Genomic DNA, 17,877 nt, shown 5'->3' on the forward strand with positions numbered 1-17,877 from the left:
ATATATGAGAGAATCCAAAATTTGGCAGGATCACAGCCATGCTTATCAACCCATCAGCACTCCCTCCCTTTTCACACAATGCCTGATTACCTTATCAATAGCCTTGCACATGTCTTGTGGCATTCCTCAGCAAGAGCCTAATTCACTAAGGAACTCACTACCATAAGAGTTGTCCATGGGCACCAGATCTGATGGCTTTAATGAGGGACTAAGAGATCCGTTGATAGCTATTGGCCATGATAGTGTCAGAATCCACCATCTTCTGCTATAGTTTGAATATGGGCTACTGTGGGGAGAAAGAGAGAATAAAGTGGTATTTTAGAACTACAAGTATCAATGTATTTTATTCCTAACAATGCCTTCAAGGTAAGAAGGTGTGTACTTGCAACATCTCAGTAATAAAGTTTCACCAATCTAAACAGAGGAGAAGTCTATTTGAATGTTTTTGGCAAACCTTTCTCTCGGCTTGGCTTCGCGAACGAAGATTTAAGAAGGGTGCAATAGTCCACGTTTGCTGCAGGCTCGCTGGTGGCTGACAAGACCAATGTGGGACAGGCAGGTCCGGCCACAGCGGCTGCAGGGAAAAGTCTGATTTAGGGTTGGTCCTGTAGCAGTGCGATTCTTCCTCAATCTCCTTTTGTCCTCAAGACCAGCTATGCGTGTGTTCTCAGCATTTGCACTTTGAAAGATAAGCATGTTTTTGAGTCCTATCTGCTATGGATAAACAACACTGGAAGGCCATCTCTTTGATGTGCCATTTTCCGAGGATTCCACAGGCATCTGCCTCAGAACTTGAAACCAAATGCTGATTGAGATGGCCTCACCTTCTTAATGAGACTTCCAAAGCAGAATATCCAACTCCTCTGGAACAATGGTTATTTGTCAGGCTGGACTGTAGTCGCAGCTGTTAAATTTCATTTTGTCAATCCATGGTCATAAACGCACCATCAATACTTTGCCCAATCTTGATCCCAATCTTGTAAAAAACAGTGAAGAGCAAAACATGGAATTCAGGAAAACTGAAAAATTATTGCATTAAAAAAAGAAAGGACAACAAAATCATAGAGATGTGAATCTTGACATCTTTGAGCCATCTCAACCTCAATCAGAAAGACAAATTCCTAACTGTCCACTGCATGGCTCCACAACAAACATCATAACCTCAAAAAAGAGAGGCATCCATTTGAAAACATGCATGGAATGGAGTGTCCAGCACCTGTGTGCCAATCTACCAACCAATATGCATCTCCCTTATCAAATATGCATCTCTCTTACCAACACAGTGATTTTCCCCTACACATTCCTAAACAACCGAGTACCTTGATCTCCATGCATCTACTAAACAGTATCATCAGGAAGGTTTATTTAGTTTACATCACAGACATATGCAAAAAGAAAGCCCACCAACTAAGTTTGTTTTGACATCAAGGTCTCTGCAGACAGTCAGCATCATCTGCCTTAATAAAAACGTTTTAAGTCAGCTAGTTTGAAATTTCTCCCCTTCCCTCCACATCAGGCACTGAAAATCTATTCAATTTAAAGTGTATTTAGCTCAGGCACATGTTTATAAGTGAAAACCAGACAAGTCTCCCCCAGCTATGAATCAGGCCACGAAGACCCCAGGTAATTTTGAATTTAGATCTTTACATAAAATGGGTTTCCGGTGAATGGATATTTCCTAAACCGAGTCACTCAAGCTTATTTTGAAAAACATGTTTTGTTCAAGGGATGGAGCCCTTAACTAGACCAACCTGGGGGGTCTCCAGGGACAGATTAACATCAACAGGTTATCTTTGGAAGAGAATATACTTATTCTAAAGCTAGCAGTAAAACAAACATTCTAAAGTATTTTTTATGAGTAGGGCCATATCACCTGTGTGATCTGTACACTCCATTCCCTTGACCACCTGTCTAATCTCCTGGTCACCTGCCCCCTGGGATGCAGCAATTCATGCATACTTTATGCTCACATTCCTGGAGCTGTATACAGTGGGATCATTACCCATAGTACTAGGGAGAATATATCATGGGCAGGTGCTTCTCTCTGGTAATTTAAGAGCTGGTAGATTTTTTTTTAAGCTTAAATGGCTTAAAATGGTATCCCCGGGGCTTTTTTGTAGCAGGAACTCCTTTGCATATTAGGCCACGCACCCCTGATGTAGCCAATATTCCATGAGCTTGCAGAGTTCTTAGTACAGGGCCTACTGTAAGTTCCAGGAGGATTGGCTACATCAAGGGTATGTGGCCTAATATGCAAAGGAGTTTCTGTTACAAAAAAAGCCCTGGGTATCCCAGTCCAGTACTTGAAACTGCTGCTACCATCACTCCATGGGAAAGCTAGCCTTTGCTGTTGCTGCTATCAAGTCACGGCTGATTTATGGTGACCCCATACGGTTTTCAAGCAAGAGATGTTCAGAGGTGGTGTGCCATTGTCTGTTTCCACATCATGACCCTGGTATTCTTTGGTGGTTGCCCATCCAAATACTTGCCAGGGTTGACTCTGCTTAGCTTCCACGATCTGACAAGATCAGGCTAGCCTGGACCACCCAGGTAAAGTCAGCCTTGATTACAAGACAGTAGCTCTTCCCTTGAATTTATTTTGCCAACACAGTAGCTCTTCCCTTGAATTTCTTTTGCCAACACAGCACCTTTGGGGAAGCTTAGAGAACATCTACACTGGGCCATCAAAGATGGTCAAGACAAACAATTGATATGTATCCAATCAACAAAGTGCACACATACAGCCTCCTCTTCTACTCCCACTCCTAAATACCAGACAGAGCACCTGGAAGCCCAAATACCTCAGGATTAAATGCTTTAGGACAGGAAAAAATGGAAGTATCCTCTTCTAAATCTACTAGTGCCTCAAGAGAGCCAGTTTGGTGTAGTGGTTAAGTGTGCAGACTCTTATCTGGGAGAACCAGGTTTAAATCCCCACTTCTCTACTTGCAGCTGCTGGGATGGCCTTGGGTTAGCCATAGCTATTGCAGGAGTTGTCCTTGAAAGGGCAGCTGCTGTGAGAGCTCTCTCAGCCCCACCCATATCACAGAGTGTCTGTTATGGGGGAAGAAGATAAAGGAGATTGTGAGCCGCTCTGATTCAGAGAGAAGGGCAGGGTATAAATCTGCAGTCTTCTTCTATACACTTGTTCAAGAGGCAACTCTCTCATGCATTCCCTCTGACACACTGGACTTACAATGCCATAACGGAAAGGGAGAGGATGTTCATTAGTATTCAAAAGCACAAACACTCTTTGAACTAGAGTAAGTTGTCATTGTAAATCTGGATGTCCACATTTACAAAAAAAAAATGCTTCTAATACAGTTTTTAGCAGTGTTCAAATTAACCACCAAAGCTATGAAACAATGTTTGCAAGTTCTAGAGAGACTTACAGCAAGACTTGCAACAGAAGTATATTAACTGGTACAGCAGAACCAGTTCATACTGACCAGTCCTTAATATAATCTGCTGCCTCTTTTTTTTAAACATCTCTGTTCTGCATACTGCCATAAAGAAGGTCCTTAAACTTCACAGTAATCTCTACCATGCTCTCTAGAAGACATGATGTGTCCTGGAACAGAAAGGCTTAAAAAGGGAGGACGCTCTCAAGAGAAAGGATGCAGTCAGCAAAACCTGCCTTCTTGCAGGCCCCTACAATTTTACAATGAAAATAGCTGCAGATTTCATTAATGGTGGGGGGCAGTTTCTCACAAGCCTTCTCTCTCTGTCTCTCTCTCCCTGCAAACATTCCAGGTCTTCTATGGGCAGATATAAGCAATAAACTGGCTAAAAGCGGAACCAAAAAAGTTACCTGTTTAAGTGAACTTATTATATGGTCTTAGCAAAGCCACAGCCTCAGTCTCCTCACTCAATATATGTAAAGTGGGCATAATCCTTCTGACATACCAAAAACAAATGCAAATAGCTCTGAACATTCAAACAGTTCTGTCAATCTTGAGTATCAATCCCATTGCATTGTATGATCTACTATCCTGGATATGACCTTATTGGATACACAAGATTCATTGCCCTTATGCACAAGATTTTGGCTCTTTAAAAAGGCACTAGACCCCATCTGGCCATTAGGAATTTGCAAGAGTTTTCACGATAAATCAGAGCTCAGAAAAGGTCATCAAGTTGCTGCTTTAAGTTATCGATTGCTTGCATAGAGCATCTTAAATTGCTGATGAGAAAGTAAATGCATTAAATTCTCTAGTTATGAAATAGAACTGTAAATGCTACTTTAATTTGTTTCTTCCTTGAAGCTCATGGACCTGAGCTAGAAGGTTAAACTTCCCAAAGTGTACAACCTACACCATGCAAAATCCAAAAGTATTTCTGAAATCTACTTTCTTTTCCACTTGCAAAACATTTGTAAACATATATATATATATATATATATATATATATATATATATATATATATATATATATATATATATATATATATATATATTTGTACACATATACACATAGACATATTTATCCTTTATTGTAGATACATGCACATATCTGCACATCCTTAGAAAAACTAAGTCACAATCCACAAGCATACTTAAACCCATTGATTTCAATAGGCTTGTGTGCTCAACTCTTTGGATCACGTCCAAAGCAAACAACCATTTCTCCTTTCTGTTTTTGCAACACCTTGTTCAGACTGCAAGCATGGCACAGGAAACCTTAGTGAAAGACAAAAGAAGCTGTGGGCACTGGGAATGTTTCTAATGAACACCCAATGCCCCGTGTGTTTTAAGCTCTTGCTTTTCCTCAGGCACAATTTCAATATAATCGAGCCCATTCATCCTTAGATTGTGCCTTCTTGCAGGCACTGAGAAACTTTACCCATTCAAAAGCCACAACTATGAATGAAAATATAATATTATCAGGGGGGATTTTTTGGTAGCAAGTACTCCTTTGCATATTAGGCCACACATCCCTGATATAGCCAATCCTCCTGGAGCTTACATTAGACGCTGTACTAAGAGCCTTGTAAGCTCTTGGAAGATTGGCTACTCAAGGGTGTGTGGCCCAATATACAAAGGAGTTCTTGCTACAAAAAAGACCTGAATGTTATACTTCTATTTGGGAATCTAAGACCAAGATCAGAACAGATATATTGCAAAATTAACTAACGTTCACCTTGCTTGCTAATGGCCAATTTGGTTTATTAAGAGCATATATTACCTCTGTTCACATTACGGTAAATGAGCATATATCCTAAATGTACATGTGTACATCCATTTAGGAAACATGCATTTACACTTTAAAAATAAAACCAGGAAATGGTACCAGGAAAATCAAATATGGGGTTTCAATCACACATTCATATGCATACAAATATTATGTAAGAAAGATTCAGTGCACACAAGAAACATGTGCACAGTGTACACTGACTGTAGACTGTAATGTGGGAGCAGGACTGGTGTCTTTCATATGGATATAATTCCCAGATTAAACATCATTTGATGGGAAGGAAGCTGTGTTTTTACATCCCAATTTAATTTTCTTGGGAGCTCAACTCGCACTGGAATGAGTGGGTATTCAACTTGAAATGCCTTGTGACAGTAAAGAAATAGGACTGGAGATGAGAAATTGGAATTCCAATCCCCCTTAGTCACAAGGCATTGTAGGTGCTAGGCCATGGGGGGCAGGGGGAAGACAGGAAACAGGCGTAGAATGGGCATGTGTGTGTAAAGTGCTGTTCGGTCACAGCTGACTTATGGCAACCCCAGCAAGGGGCTTTCTGTTGATTTAACAGACGTGGTTTGCCACTGCCTTCCTCCACAGAACCTTCCTTGGTGGTCTCCCTTCCAAGTACAGACCCTGGTTAGCAGCAACTGAGATCTGAGGAGATTGGGCTATACCATTCCACCTTCTGTCCTTAATAGTAGAATAATAGCTTTCTTTTCTTTCTTTTTTTTACTGATGACGTCCCAGTAAACCTGGCCAAGCACTGCAAGCTGTAGCTGGATGGCTTAAACTGAGCTGACTGAAGCTGAATCCAATGAAAACAGAGGTCCTTTGCCTGAGTTGTGGCAGTCTGGGTCTGGGAACTCCCCTACCAATTTTTGACGGTGCACCACTGACAACAGCACACAAAGTCAGAAGCCTGGGGGTGCTACTGGAGTCCTCCTTGACGATGGAGGCCCAGATAGCAGCAACTGCGAAATCTGCCTTTTTTCATCTTTCCTTGACCAAAGTGACCTGGCATCAGTGATCCACGCAACGGTCACTTCGAGATTGGACTACTGTAATGCCCTCTACATGGGAATGCCCTTGTCACGAACCGAGAAACTACAGCTAGTGCAGAACGCAGCAGCTAGGCTGTTACTGGAGTTACCCAGGTGGGAGCACACATAGTCGGCGCTGCAAGAACTGCACTGGCTGCCAATAGTATACCAGATTCGCTACAAGGTGCTGGTAATTACCTTTAAAGTCCTTTATGGCCGAGGACCTGCCTACCTGAGGGACCGTCTGTCCCCACAAGTTCCCCAGAGGGGATATAGGTCGGGAACTCAACATCTCTTAGTGATCCCCAGGCTGAGAGAGACGAGATTGACGACTACTAGGGATTGCGCCTTCTCAGTAGCAGCCCCCTACTGGTGGAATCAGCTGCCATAAGAGGCTCACTCACTCAGTTCCGCAAGGCCTATAAGACCATACTCTTCAGCTGACCTTTGAGACCTATAACAGCAGGAGGAATCCAGGAAGTATTGACGCCAGAGTAACTGAATAATACCAAAATGTTATTAGCACCAACTGTTTTAAATTGTTTTATTAATTGACTGATTTTATTACTAATGTGTTAATCTTTTATTGTTATTATGACCAATGTTGTAAGCCACCCTGAGTCTGCCTTGGCAGGGAGGGCGGGGTATAAATTTAATAAGCTAAACTAAACTAAACTTTTTTATTATGATCAAAAAGTGACCTAGAGTAGCAAGTAAGCTATGTACAACACCTCACCACTTCCAAGATCAGGTAGTTTTGATGGGTGAGGTTGTGGCTCAGTAATAAAGCATCTACTTTGCATGCAGAAGAGCAGGCGCTGCAGAGTGGTTGGAGTGGCAGATCGCGACCTGGGACCATTAGGCTCAAATCCTAGATCTGCTGCCAAAGCTCACTGTCTGATCTGGGGTTTTGTGAGAGCCTCTCAGCCTAACCCACCACGCAGGGTGAGGGTCCTGGGGATAACATGATAAGCTGCCTGGGGTTGCATTGGGGGAGAAAAGCTGGATACAGATAAATAAAAATAAAACAAGTCCCAAATTCTGCCAAGTAAAAGGATATGGTGGTAGGTGACAGGAGAGAAAGTGCCATGCTATTGCCTGATCTCATCAGATCTTTGCTTGTTTGTTTGTTAGATATTTTTAGTCATGCTTACCCAAAGTGTCTCACAGCAACTCACAACATTAAAATCAAATAATATAAACATTAAAATCAAACAAATATAAAATGTTAACATTAAAATATTAAACTATTAAGATATATAGATCCTGGAAGATCCCAGAAGCTAAGCAGGGTCAGTGCTTGGAAGGGAGACCACCAAGGCAGGCTCTGCAGAGGAAGGCACTGGCTGACCCCCTCTGCTTCTCACATGCCTTGAAAGCCCCTTGCTGGGGTCGTCCTAAGTTGGTTGTGACTTGATGGTACTTTACAGTAGGTGACAGGAAATATCTGGAAAGGTACCGCCAATTTTTTTGGCTTCTGGTATAGTGCTGGTCCTAAGGCTTATGGAATGAATCCAGAGCTTCTAACATTGACAGAAGCACCACCTAGAAACTGTAGCAAGAAGATTCCCTCTTGATTTTAGGAGTTGCGCTCTACATCTGACAACAAATGCTTCAGCAGCTGTCCTAATGCACAGCTCCAAGTGTCATTAAGGATGTGATGTGGGGGGGAGTGAATCGGAGGAGGGAAACAGGTCCCCCCCCCCAGCCTCTTTTTGAATTTTTCTGAGTGAAAAATTAGAAGTTCTGAGGAAACTGAAAAGAAACTTCTATGAGGTATTTTCTGAAATGAGGAAAATGCTTCTTAAGTAGGGATTTTCACATTCAAAATGGATAGCATAAAAAGGTTTGACGACGTCTTCAGTCTTGCCAATGGAAAAATTTGGGAAATTTTGAGGAGCGCTGAAAGAATGCTCCAGTGACTTATTACCTTGCCTTGAGTGAGAAAAGCAGTATTTTATATAGCATTTCACTCATTCCAAATCTACAGCATGAAAACGTCTGAGGGAAACTTAGGACATTTGGGGTAACACTTAAAAAAAAACATTTATACGACAGATATACTCAGTATTGTACATATTGTTTAGATGTAATAATTTTGACAAAATTAATGATCTAGAATACATTTAGTGATACTACATTATTCAGAGTATGGTGTTTTCATAAAGGTAATATCCAAACATGCCAAGCAGTCCAGCCTGTTACAACTCATGTAAGCTTCTGTCCAAATAGCATACTTTCTTGTGTTTGCTATAATTTTTTTTCTACCTTCAACTTCTATTTTTTTTTCTTACCTCTCAGATGGCAAAAATTAAAGCTAAACATGCTAGGGTAGCATACAGTGTAGCAGTTTGCAGCTCTTTCTCAAGTATACTTAGCCATCTTATCTTATAGAAAATAAACTTTATAATCCAATCAATATCCCAAACAGTCCATTTTTATACACTAAGTTATAAATGATACATTTTATGTTGTTCAAGCAGTAAACGAAATTTCTAAAGTTTCAGTGTGTTGGGCTTCTGGAAACAGTATGAGGGGAGGGGGACAAGAGCGCCCCACATCACATCCCAGAATTGCCGCCCCCACATCTTTTTTAAACAGAAAGAATTTCATCCCTAAACTGGAGGAGGTGACCCCTAGGTGGACTCAGAGACAGTGTCACATCTACTTTGGCTCTCGGTGTTTTTGCCACACTGTCAGAAACGGGTAGTAGGAAGCAAGACTAGACTGTTCAAGCAACTACGATCGCATGTCTTTCACCAATGCAGTTCAGTTGCTCATTAGCCAGATGGAAGCATCCTTAATGGCTAGCTACAAGCTAAACAGAGAGATTACCGGTGGTTACAATTGCTTTTGCCCAAATTACAACAAACCTATATACTAAGCTCAAAAAAGACAGAAGCAGAAAATCCCCATGACTGGTGCTCTCTTCTTTGGCATCAAGAGTCCTAGGTAGCACAAGATTTGTGCTTTAAAAGTAGATACAGGACCCAGGCACAAGACCAAAGCAGAGAGGACATCAGGAATACATGATCAGTCACCCAAGGACTTGGTTGTTTTGTTATTGAAATGCAAATTCAGCACACTGGGAATCTGATCCAAGTAGAGGTGGGGGTGCTTAGCTCTTTTTCCTCAGGCCTTTCCCCACCACCACCACCACCACTGCATTTGCACCCACAATGTTACTTATAGTGTCCTTATATACCTTCCCTGTTTGGGTGAGAAAACAGCCAGGGTGGGAAATTATTTTGATTTTTTTAAGGGTCTGCTAGCATCACACCTTCATAAGATTATGGGGCTGGATCTACCCAGTTTTCCTGCTGGTGAGGAGTGTTCCCACATCACCAGCTAAAGAGGACCTTGGGACCTGAAAGGCAAAAGCTCTGTGGAATGGGGACTGTGACAACAAGAGGAACTGGTGAGATTGCATGAAAAATCTGGATGGATCTGACCCTATAAAATTCTTCCCTTCCATACAAATCCCCTTCCATATATTAATATCTAGCTATGTAGAAGTATGCAAGAGAGAGAGATTATGTATCTATTTCACCCACGAAAAGCAGTTACAAACCATTAACACTATCAAAACAGGTGCTTTTGTTGCAAAATGAAGCACTTACTCCTGACACTTGGTTTAATTCTAGCTAGATTGTTCAGACTCATAACAATACAGCAGGAAAAAATGCAACATAATATATGCAACATAAACTGATTTTAACTTTAAAATGCTTTTCACTTTACTGCCAGTTTTGCTAATTAACAGTGCAAAGAATGCAGCGAAATTAAATGGCTATCATAAACTGGCGGGGGGAGAGAACCACCTGAAAAATTGCAGAGATACATTCAATGGAACAATATATGCAACTGAGTGATTTATTCATGTAGCCCACCCAACTTCAAGAAAGTGTGAATGTCTTAACATTATGCACCAGATGTCATTGATTCAATGTTTGGTTGTTACTAAAAAAGATTGTTATGTGCACCATAAACTTTATGGACTTTTAAAATTTTCAATTATCTGTTAAGATGGCAAACCGCAAACAGGGTTGTGTTTACATAATGCAATTCTGTTTTCCCACTGTGCTCAAGTGAAGACTGAATTCCCACAGTGTTAACACTGCAAACACTGGTCATTGTTACCTCCAGGCTTAACAAAATGCTTATCAAAACACTTCTCTTGCAGTCACATTCTTGAGGCTATTTTCCCCTCCCTATTCAAAGGACTCTGCATATCAAAAGTTAAGACAAAAACAAGTACAGGCAGCCCAGAACAGAACTCTTAATCAATGAGCCCAAGATGACTAATCCTCACCCGACAGAACATCTGTCCAAGTCACTGGCTGACCCTCTCCAATAGGAGGGCATGGCACAACATCCCCAACTTTGTGGCTATGGCATCCCCAAAGGGTCAAAAGAAACTGAGGGAGGTGAATGTACAATCCTACCTTTTGGTTCCTCCGATATAGGTGAAGGTGAAAGTGGAATCCGCGTATCTGAAATCTAAAACACACAAAGAAAGAGCTGTATGGCCATTTGTGAACATTGTTTTGTTTGACATGGCTAACCTGCCCTTCCTTGTCTGCCACTGATCTGGGAAGAGAGGTTACTTTGAACTACGAAAAAAATTAATAATCCATCAGAAACCCCCCCCACACACACACACACACACCACCTTTCTTTGCAACAAGTGACTCGATGCTATGGCAACGGAAGGAATTTCCATTGTCAGGGAAGGCAACAGGCAGCAACAAGCCGAGCTGCTGTAGGGACGTCAAACATTGTAAGTAATGATCAGAGGAAAGCAACTCGCAGAGGCTTTGAACTGAGGAAGGGATGCAAAAAATTAATTGCAGTCGTCCAGTTCTGGGCATATGAGGATAAATAGCTGTGCAAAGAGGAGCCCAGAAGCCGCCGGCCCCCCCACCCCTCTGTACATACACAGCATAGAAACGGTCAGATCTAAGCATTTTTAGGCAGAGATCTTTTGCTTCGCTCTGCTGATCACATGAAAAACAAAAAAAAGGGGGGGGATCTTGTGGATCATGGAGGGCTGCGCGGGGAAATGTTGACTCCAATGCTATGCAATTTCGGGCAACCTCCTTCGCCCCAGCAGCAACTCCCACCCCACTTGGGGTGCTGGGTGGCGCGTCTAAGATGTATGGTGTGTGCGTGCGTGTGTGTGTATGTGTATGCGTGCGCTCAAAATGGGGGAAGCATACTTATTAGACAGGCTTAACAAAAAATACCAAGCATCACCCACCATTGTTTTAAGAGGCCGAAAGGAGAGCAGTCCACCTATAATCGACGTCTCAGGCGGGGGGGGGGGGGGGGGTGGCAAGAGAACCCGTCGGAAATCAAACGGGTGGAGGGGGGGGGGGGGGTTCTTTGAAAGATCGCGGCGGAGCAACTCACCTGCAAACAGGCAGTCCTTCTCCGCCTTGCACTTTTGGACCACAATGTCAATATCCTTCTGAATCCTCTCTTGCCTTGAACACATCCCCATGAACTGGATCCCGGGGGGAGGCCAAAAAAACGCGCAGCCCTCGGCTTGCCACCCCCGCCGCCCCCCTCCTCCTCTTCCTCCTCCTCCTCCCTCCCTGGCTGCCTTCCTCCTTCTCTTCCAGCGTTAAGAGGCAGGGGAAAGATGGAAGCGCGGCCGGGGGGGAAAGCGAAGGCGAAAGCTCCCCCGGGCTGCTTCGTCGTCGTCGTCCCCGAGCAGCGATCCCAGGCGGCGGGGAGAAGAAGAGACAGGTCGCCCTTGCATGCCCAGCTGCGCTCGCCCAGATGTGGCCGGCCGGCTGCTGCCTTGACAATAGAGCTCCGGGGGCGAGGAGGGCTGGAGGGGGGACGGCCGGGCGAGGGGGACGCCGGATCAGCAGCGGAGCATTCCCATTCCGGCTTCCCTCCGCCCCCGCTGGGCTGCTGGCAAGAGGAGGAGGAGGCGGCGGCAAAGGGACGGCAGCCCCCGAGACGAAGCAGAAGCAGCGGCGGCGGCGGCGGCGGCTCCAGGCAACGAGCGAGGCTCGGCCACGCAGCCACATCCACACACGCGCACACAACAGCGGCGGCGCCCCGAGAGGCCGGCACTTCTGCAGCGACGCCAAGCCGCAAACCCCTCCCCTCGCCGCCGCTCCCAGCCCAGACACGCCGCCCGCCCGCCCGCCCGCCCGCCACACGTACTGTTGCTCTCCCGCTGCCCACCGCTCCGCCCACCCGCCAGGGGACACCTTGCCGAGGGGGTGGCCCGGACAAGGTAGCTCCGCCTCTTCGCGCTCCAGTCTCCAGGCAAGTGTCAAGGAGACAACCCCACCCGCAGCTAAGCAGGAGGGGGGGTCCTTAGGGGGAGAGGGACAGGGCTCTTCCCTGGTCCAACAGCCCACGCGCTCCAGGCCCAGAGCAAGGCGCACGGTCCTGTGCACCGGGCCCCCTGCACGTGTCAAGTTGCACACCCGTGCGCCCCCTGGCCCACGGAAAGGCGTTTCTCTGTGCCAAGCGGCGGATGCTGCCTGTCAAGTTCGCACATCCTCCCAATGTTAAGGTCAAGGAGTGGGATGTTAAAACAACCTTGGAGCAGGCCGGGCCAGGTGGGAAAGGATCTTGGCAGCGATGGCAACTGGCTGACCGGACCGCGAACCAAGCCAGATTGACCTTGGCTGGACTTGGTGGATCATCTGGCTCAACTTGCTGCTGGCTGCCAACAGCTCTCTGGGACAATGGCTCACCAGACTCTTTCCCGGTAAACTGAAAGACCTGTCCACCTGTTCCAAGCACTGCCACCGTCCCATCTGTTTCCCTTCAGTTGGGCAACATTCAATACAAGAACTCGTGGGCATTCGATGAAATTGCTGAGCAGACAGGTTAAAACGGATAAAAGGAAGTACTTCTTCACCCAAAGGGTGATTAACATGTGGAATTCACTGCCACAGGAGGTGGTGGCGGCCACAAGTATAGCCACCTTCAAGAGGGGTTTAGATAAAAATATGGAGCACAGGTCCATCAGTGGCTATTAGCCACAGTGTGTGTGTATATATAAAAATTTTTGCCACTGTGTGACACAGAGTGTTGGACTGGATGGGCCGTTGGCCTGATCCAACATGGCTTCTCTTATGTTCTTATGTTCTTATTCCAAGGAAGCCCATAGCAAGCCAGCGGTCATTAAGGGGTCATCTGAGCCTTTCTTCAGGAGCAGGTTTAGTGTTTCAGGGGCCTGGGGCAAGAGTCCAGGAGAAGGCCCCAGAATCAGTTCCACTCATTGCTGATGTCCCCCAGCAGGGCCAAGTAAGAAGCGGTTCTTCTTACCCCATGCGAAGTAAGTGGGAGCCACTGCGGAAGTCACAAGAAAACACACATCAAGTTGCCTTATAACAAATCAGTACTGTCTGCACATACTGGCAGCAGTCCTCCATCATCTGCCTGCTGCTCCTTTTTAACTGGAGTTGCCAGGAATTGAATCTGGGACCTTCTGCATATCAAGCAGAGGCTCTACCACTAAGCCACAGCTCCTGCCTTTGGTCAGCTGCACAAGCCCCACGTGGAGCAGGTGGAAGTGGCAGCGGCTCTTTTTTCTGTCCCTTTGGGGGCATGGGCAGCTGGGGCTTCCCCAAGTACAGGGCTAGGGCAGCTGCCCCTGTGGCCCATTAGCTGACCACTTCTGCCTATCTTCCAGGTGGTTTTGGCATGTGTGTGGTTACTATTCAGTTGATGACTGGCTGCTGAATGTGAGTGAGGCCTGGTTATTTATTTATTTATTTCACAGTTATATATCCCGCCCTCCCCGCTGAAGCAGGCTCAGGGCGGCTCACAACAGTCAAACTAAAACAATAAAACAGTAAATAAACAATTAAAGTTTTAACAATTAATTAATACCAATTAGATAATTTTAAACAGTTTAAAACGATTTAAAACAATTTTGGTACTAGTGTTGATTTCATTAAGTTCAGCGATGTTGGGCATCTGCTTATACTATAATTCAGCTAAAGGCAAGTTGAAATAGGACTGTTTTACAGGCCTTGCGGAACTGAGCAAGGTCCCACAAGGCCCGTACTTCTTCTGGAAGTTGGTTCCACCAGTGGGGGGCTGTAATTGAGAAGGCTCTTTCTCTGGTAGCCTTCAGTCTCGCCTCCCTTGGCCCGGGGATTGACAATAAGTTCTGTGTTCCAGATCTGAGTACCCTCTGGGGAACATGTGGGGAGAGACGGTCCCTAAGGTAGACAGGTCCTCAGCCATATAGGGCTTTAAAGGGGATAACCAGCACCTTGTAGTGAATCCAGAATGCTATTGGCAGCCAGTGCAGTTCCTGCAGCCTTGGCTGTATGTGCTTCCATATAGAGAGACCCAATAACAGCCTGGCTGCAGCATTCTGCACCAACTGCAGTTTCTGGATACGAGACAAGGGCAGCCCCATGTAGAGGGTATTGCAGTGGTCTAGTCTCGAGGTGACCGTTGCATGGATCACAGTTGCCAGGTTGCTGCGCTCAAGGAAGGGGACCAACTGTCGTACCCGCCTAAGGTGAAAGAAGGCAGATTTCACAGTGGCTGCTATCTGGGCCTCCATTGCCAATGTGGGCTTCAGCAGCACTCCCAAGCTTCTGACTTTGGGTGCCAGTATCAGTGGTGCCCCATCAAAAGCTGGTAGAGGGATTTCCCTTCCCAGACCGCCATGACTTAGGCAAAGGACCTCTGTGTTCGCTGGATTCAGCTTCAGACGACTCAGCCTAAGCCACCCTGCCACTCTATTGGGAAGAGTTGCAGTTGAGGTGAAATGTGGAAGTTGGGCCTGTATGATATGCAAACTGCCTTGATTTGCAGGCAACTAAAGATGAATATGCAGTAAATCTCTGGCCTGTTCGTGTGCACACGTGAACATTCTTCAGAAACACAGCGAAAAAAGCAATTTAAAAAAAATAAAATACACATTCTAGTTCATGTGTGTTTCACACTTGAAAATGAAAAAAAAAAGATAACTTAAAATTGTATGCAAATAGCATGGGGGGGGGGAGGAAATCACTAGAGTCAGTTCACATGTTATGCAAAAATTATCCTGTCATTGCCATCAAGATGTTCTCATAATGGTATTGTTGCCAATTGCCACTTTCTGCTGAGTGCACCTGTGCAGTAAAACATGTCAAATAATGTTTTAAACATTAATAATTTACAGTTATATTTTTAGACGTCTATCTCAGTAATGTGTGAAGAGGCCCTCAGAGATTACCTCCGGCCATTAATGTACCCATAGGAAGGTCACTTGGACAGTAAGTGGAAAAGAGATTAAGTACAATTGATTTGCAAGCCCAGTAGGTGTTTGTAAGAGGACTGCATAACAAGGTTGTGAGTCTTCTGAGTGAAAAGGCTGGAGGAATGATACAACCCAACATTGGCTAAGGGAGGCAATGGAACAGAGGGGATTGGATAAACATACAGAGCAGTGGTCCACCAGTGGTTGTTAGCCACAACATACAGATGGAATACTATGTCTAGGCCAGTGATGCTCTGTATTCTTGGTGCTTGGGAGGCAAAAGTGCAAGGGCTTCTGGAGTTCTGGCCTCACTTGTGGACCTCCTGGTGGCACCTGGGTTTGGGCCACTGTGTGACATGAAGTGTTGGACTGGATGGGTCATTGACCTGATCCAACATAGCTTCTCTTATGTTCTAGAGAACCAATGTGATGTAGTGGTTAAAGTGTCACATTAAAATCTGGGGGACTCAGATTCAAATCCCCATTCTGCCATGGAAGCTCACTAGATTGAGAACCTGGTTCCCAGTTTTAGAATTTGCATCTGATAATGTTAAATTATGTCAACTTCCTGCTGTATAAGTGTCTGAATTCTTGTATTGTGTTCTTGTTAACCTAATTTTTGGTAGTTGTGTTGACACTTCAGAATATGTAAATTTTGCTTTTGGATTTTTAGTGTTTTGTTGTAAGCCCAATGATAATTGTAATTTATATATTCATAATTAAAAGGGAGAGGAGCTCATTGGATGACCTTGGATCAGTAACTGTCTCTTAGCCTGATTTACCTCACAGGATTGTTGGAATATAATATGGAGGAGGAGATTGTGTAGGCTAATCTGGATCCCCATGAGGGAGAATGGTGGAGTATAATATAAATAATAGAAATGATAAAATTATATCATAAAATATTATATTAAAATAGAAAATAATAAAAAATAATATCATACAACGGTATAATTGATTGATTGGTTGATTGATTGGAGAAAGCAGGGTTTATTTTTGTAGAAAAAGCTCAGCAGAAACTCATTTGCATATTAATCCACATCCCCTGATGTCACCATTTTTTCACACAGGACTTTTTGGGTAGAAAAAGCCCAGCAAGAACTCATTTGCATATTAGGCCTCACTCCCTGATGCCAAGCCAGCCAGAACAGCATTCCTGTTTAAAAAACCCCCTGAGAGAAAGGTAACATAGACAGATAGCCATGTTGGTGCAGCGGCTAGAATGTGTCAGTGATCATATCTCTAAAGAGAAATTGGAATTAAACTTCAATATTTCAAAAACTAAGTTCTAAGGAATAGATTTCCTCTGGGTAGCTGGAGGTTTTTAAACACCCAGTGCAAAATTGACCACACTGGGTAATCCACCTTGAGTCTTAGTGATAAAAGTGAACTGTAGATAAAATAAATACATTCTCTGTAGGGCTGGGCAGGAACACAGTTCTGAGCAGGAACACAGTTCTGGCTGGTTTGGCATCGGGGTGTGCCCTAATATGCAAATTAGATCCTGCTGGGATTTTTCTACAGAAAAAGCCTTGTGTGAAACAATGATGACATCAGGGGGTGTGGACTAATATGCAATTCTACAAAAAAAGCCCTGAGGCTAGGTAGATTACACGCATACTTATAACAGATAACCACCCTCTCTGTTATCAGTATGTATGCAATCTGTTTATCCCAGAGAGCTCCGAGCAGCACGTTTCCCCCTTCCCCCTGTTTTATCCTCACAACAACCCCTGAGGTAGGTTAGGCTAAAAGAGGGTGGCTGACCAAATGTTATCTGCAGTTCCATTCTACTTTGTGACTGCCAGAGGATATGAACCCAGATTTCTCCTGCCCTAGTCTGCCACTCCACATGAGCGCATGCAGTTGTCTTATACTGAGTCTTACAACGGGTCCATCCAGGTCAATATTGACTGCTGTGACTGGCAGTGACTTTCCAAGGACCCAAGGGTCTTCCACATCACCCACTGACCCTTTTCACTGGAGTTACCAAAGACTGAACCTGGGACCTTCTATATGTAAGGCAGATACACTGAGCCATGGCCCCTTTCCACTGCCCGAGGCTGAAAGTACTATCAAGTCACAGCTGACTTATGGCAGTCCCATAGGGTTTTCAAGGCAAGAGACAAACAGGTGGTTAGCCATTGCCTGCCTTTACATAGCAACCTTGGACTTTCTTTCCTATTCAAGCACTCACTACAGCCAACCCTGCTTAGCTTCTGAGATCTGATGAGATCAGGCTAGCCTGGGCCATCCAGGCTTCCAGGGCTTTTTTTGTAGCAGAAACTCCTTTGCATATTAGGCCACACTCCCCTCTTTTGCAGCCAATCCTGCAAGAGCTTACAAGGCTCTTGTTACAGGCCTACTGTAAGCTCTTGGATGATTGGCTGCATCAGGGGAGTGTGGCCTAAT

General features: G+C 44.6%; 1 protein-coding gene across 1 annotated transcript in view; it reads right to left on the reverse strand.

Annotated features, from left to right (window-relative positions):
- Positions 1-12,084, reverse strand: part of PARP8 (poly(ADP-ribose) polymerase family member 8) — a 215,665-nt gene extending 203,581 nt beyond the window's left edge. The window contains exons 1-2 of the mRNA XM_060236017.1: positions 11,643-12,084; positions 10,676-10,730 (exon numbers count right to left, since the gene is read on the reverse strand). Of these exons, the coding sequence (XP_060092000.1) occupies positions 10,676-10,730; positions 11,643-11,733 (146 nt within the window). The 5' untranslated portion in view covers positions 11,734-12,084. The remainder of the gene's footprint in view (positions 1-10,675; positions 10,731-11,642) is intronic.
- Between the last annotated feature and the right edge of the window lie 5,793 nt (positions 12,085-17,877).

The sequence above is a fragment of the Heteronotia binoei genome, chromosome 4 (assembly GCF_032191835.1).
Source record: "Heteronotia binoei isolate CCM8104 ecotype False Entrance Well chromosome 4, APGP_CSIRO_Hbin_v1, whole genome shotgun sequence".
Taxonomy (NCBI): domain Eukaryota; kingdom Metazoa; phylum Chordata; class Lepidosauria; order Squamata; family Gekkonidae; genus Heteronotia; species Heteronotia binoei.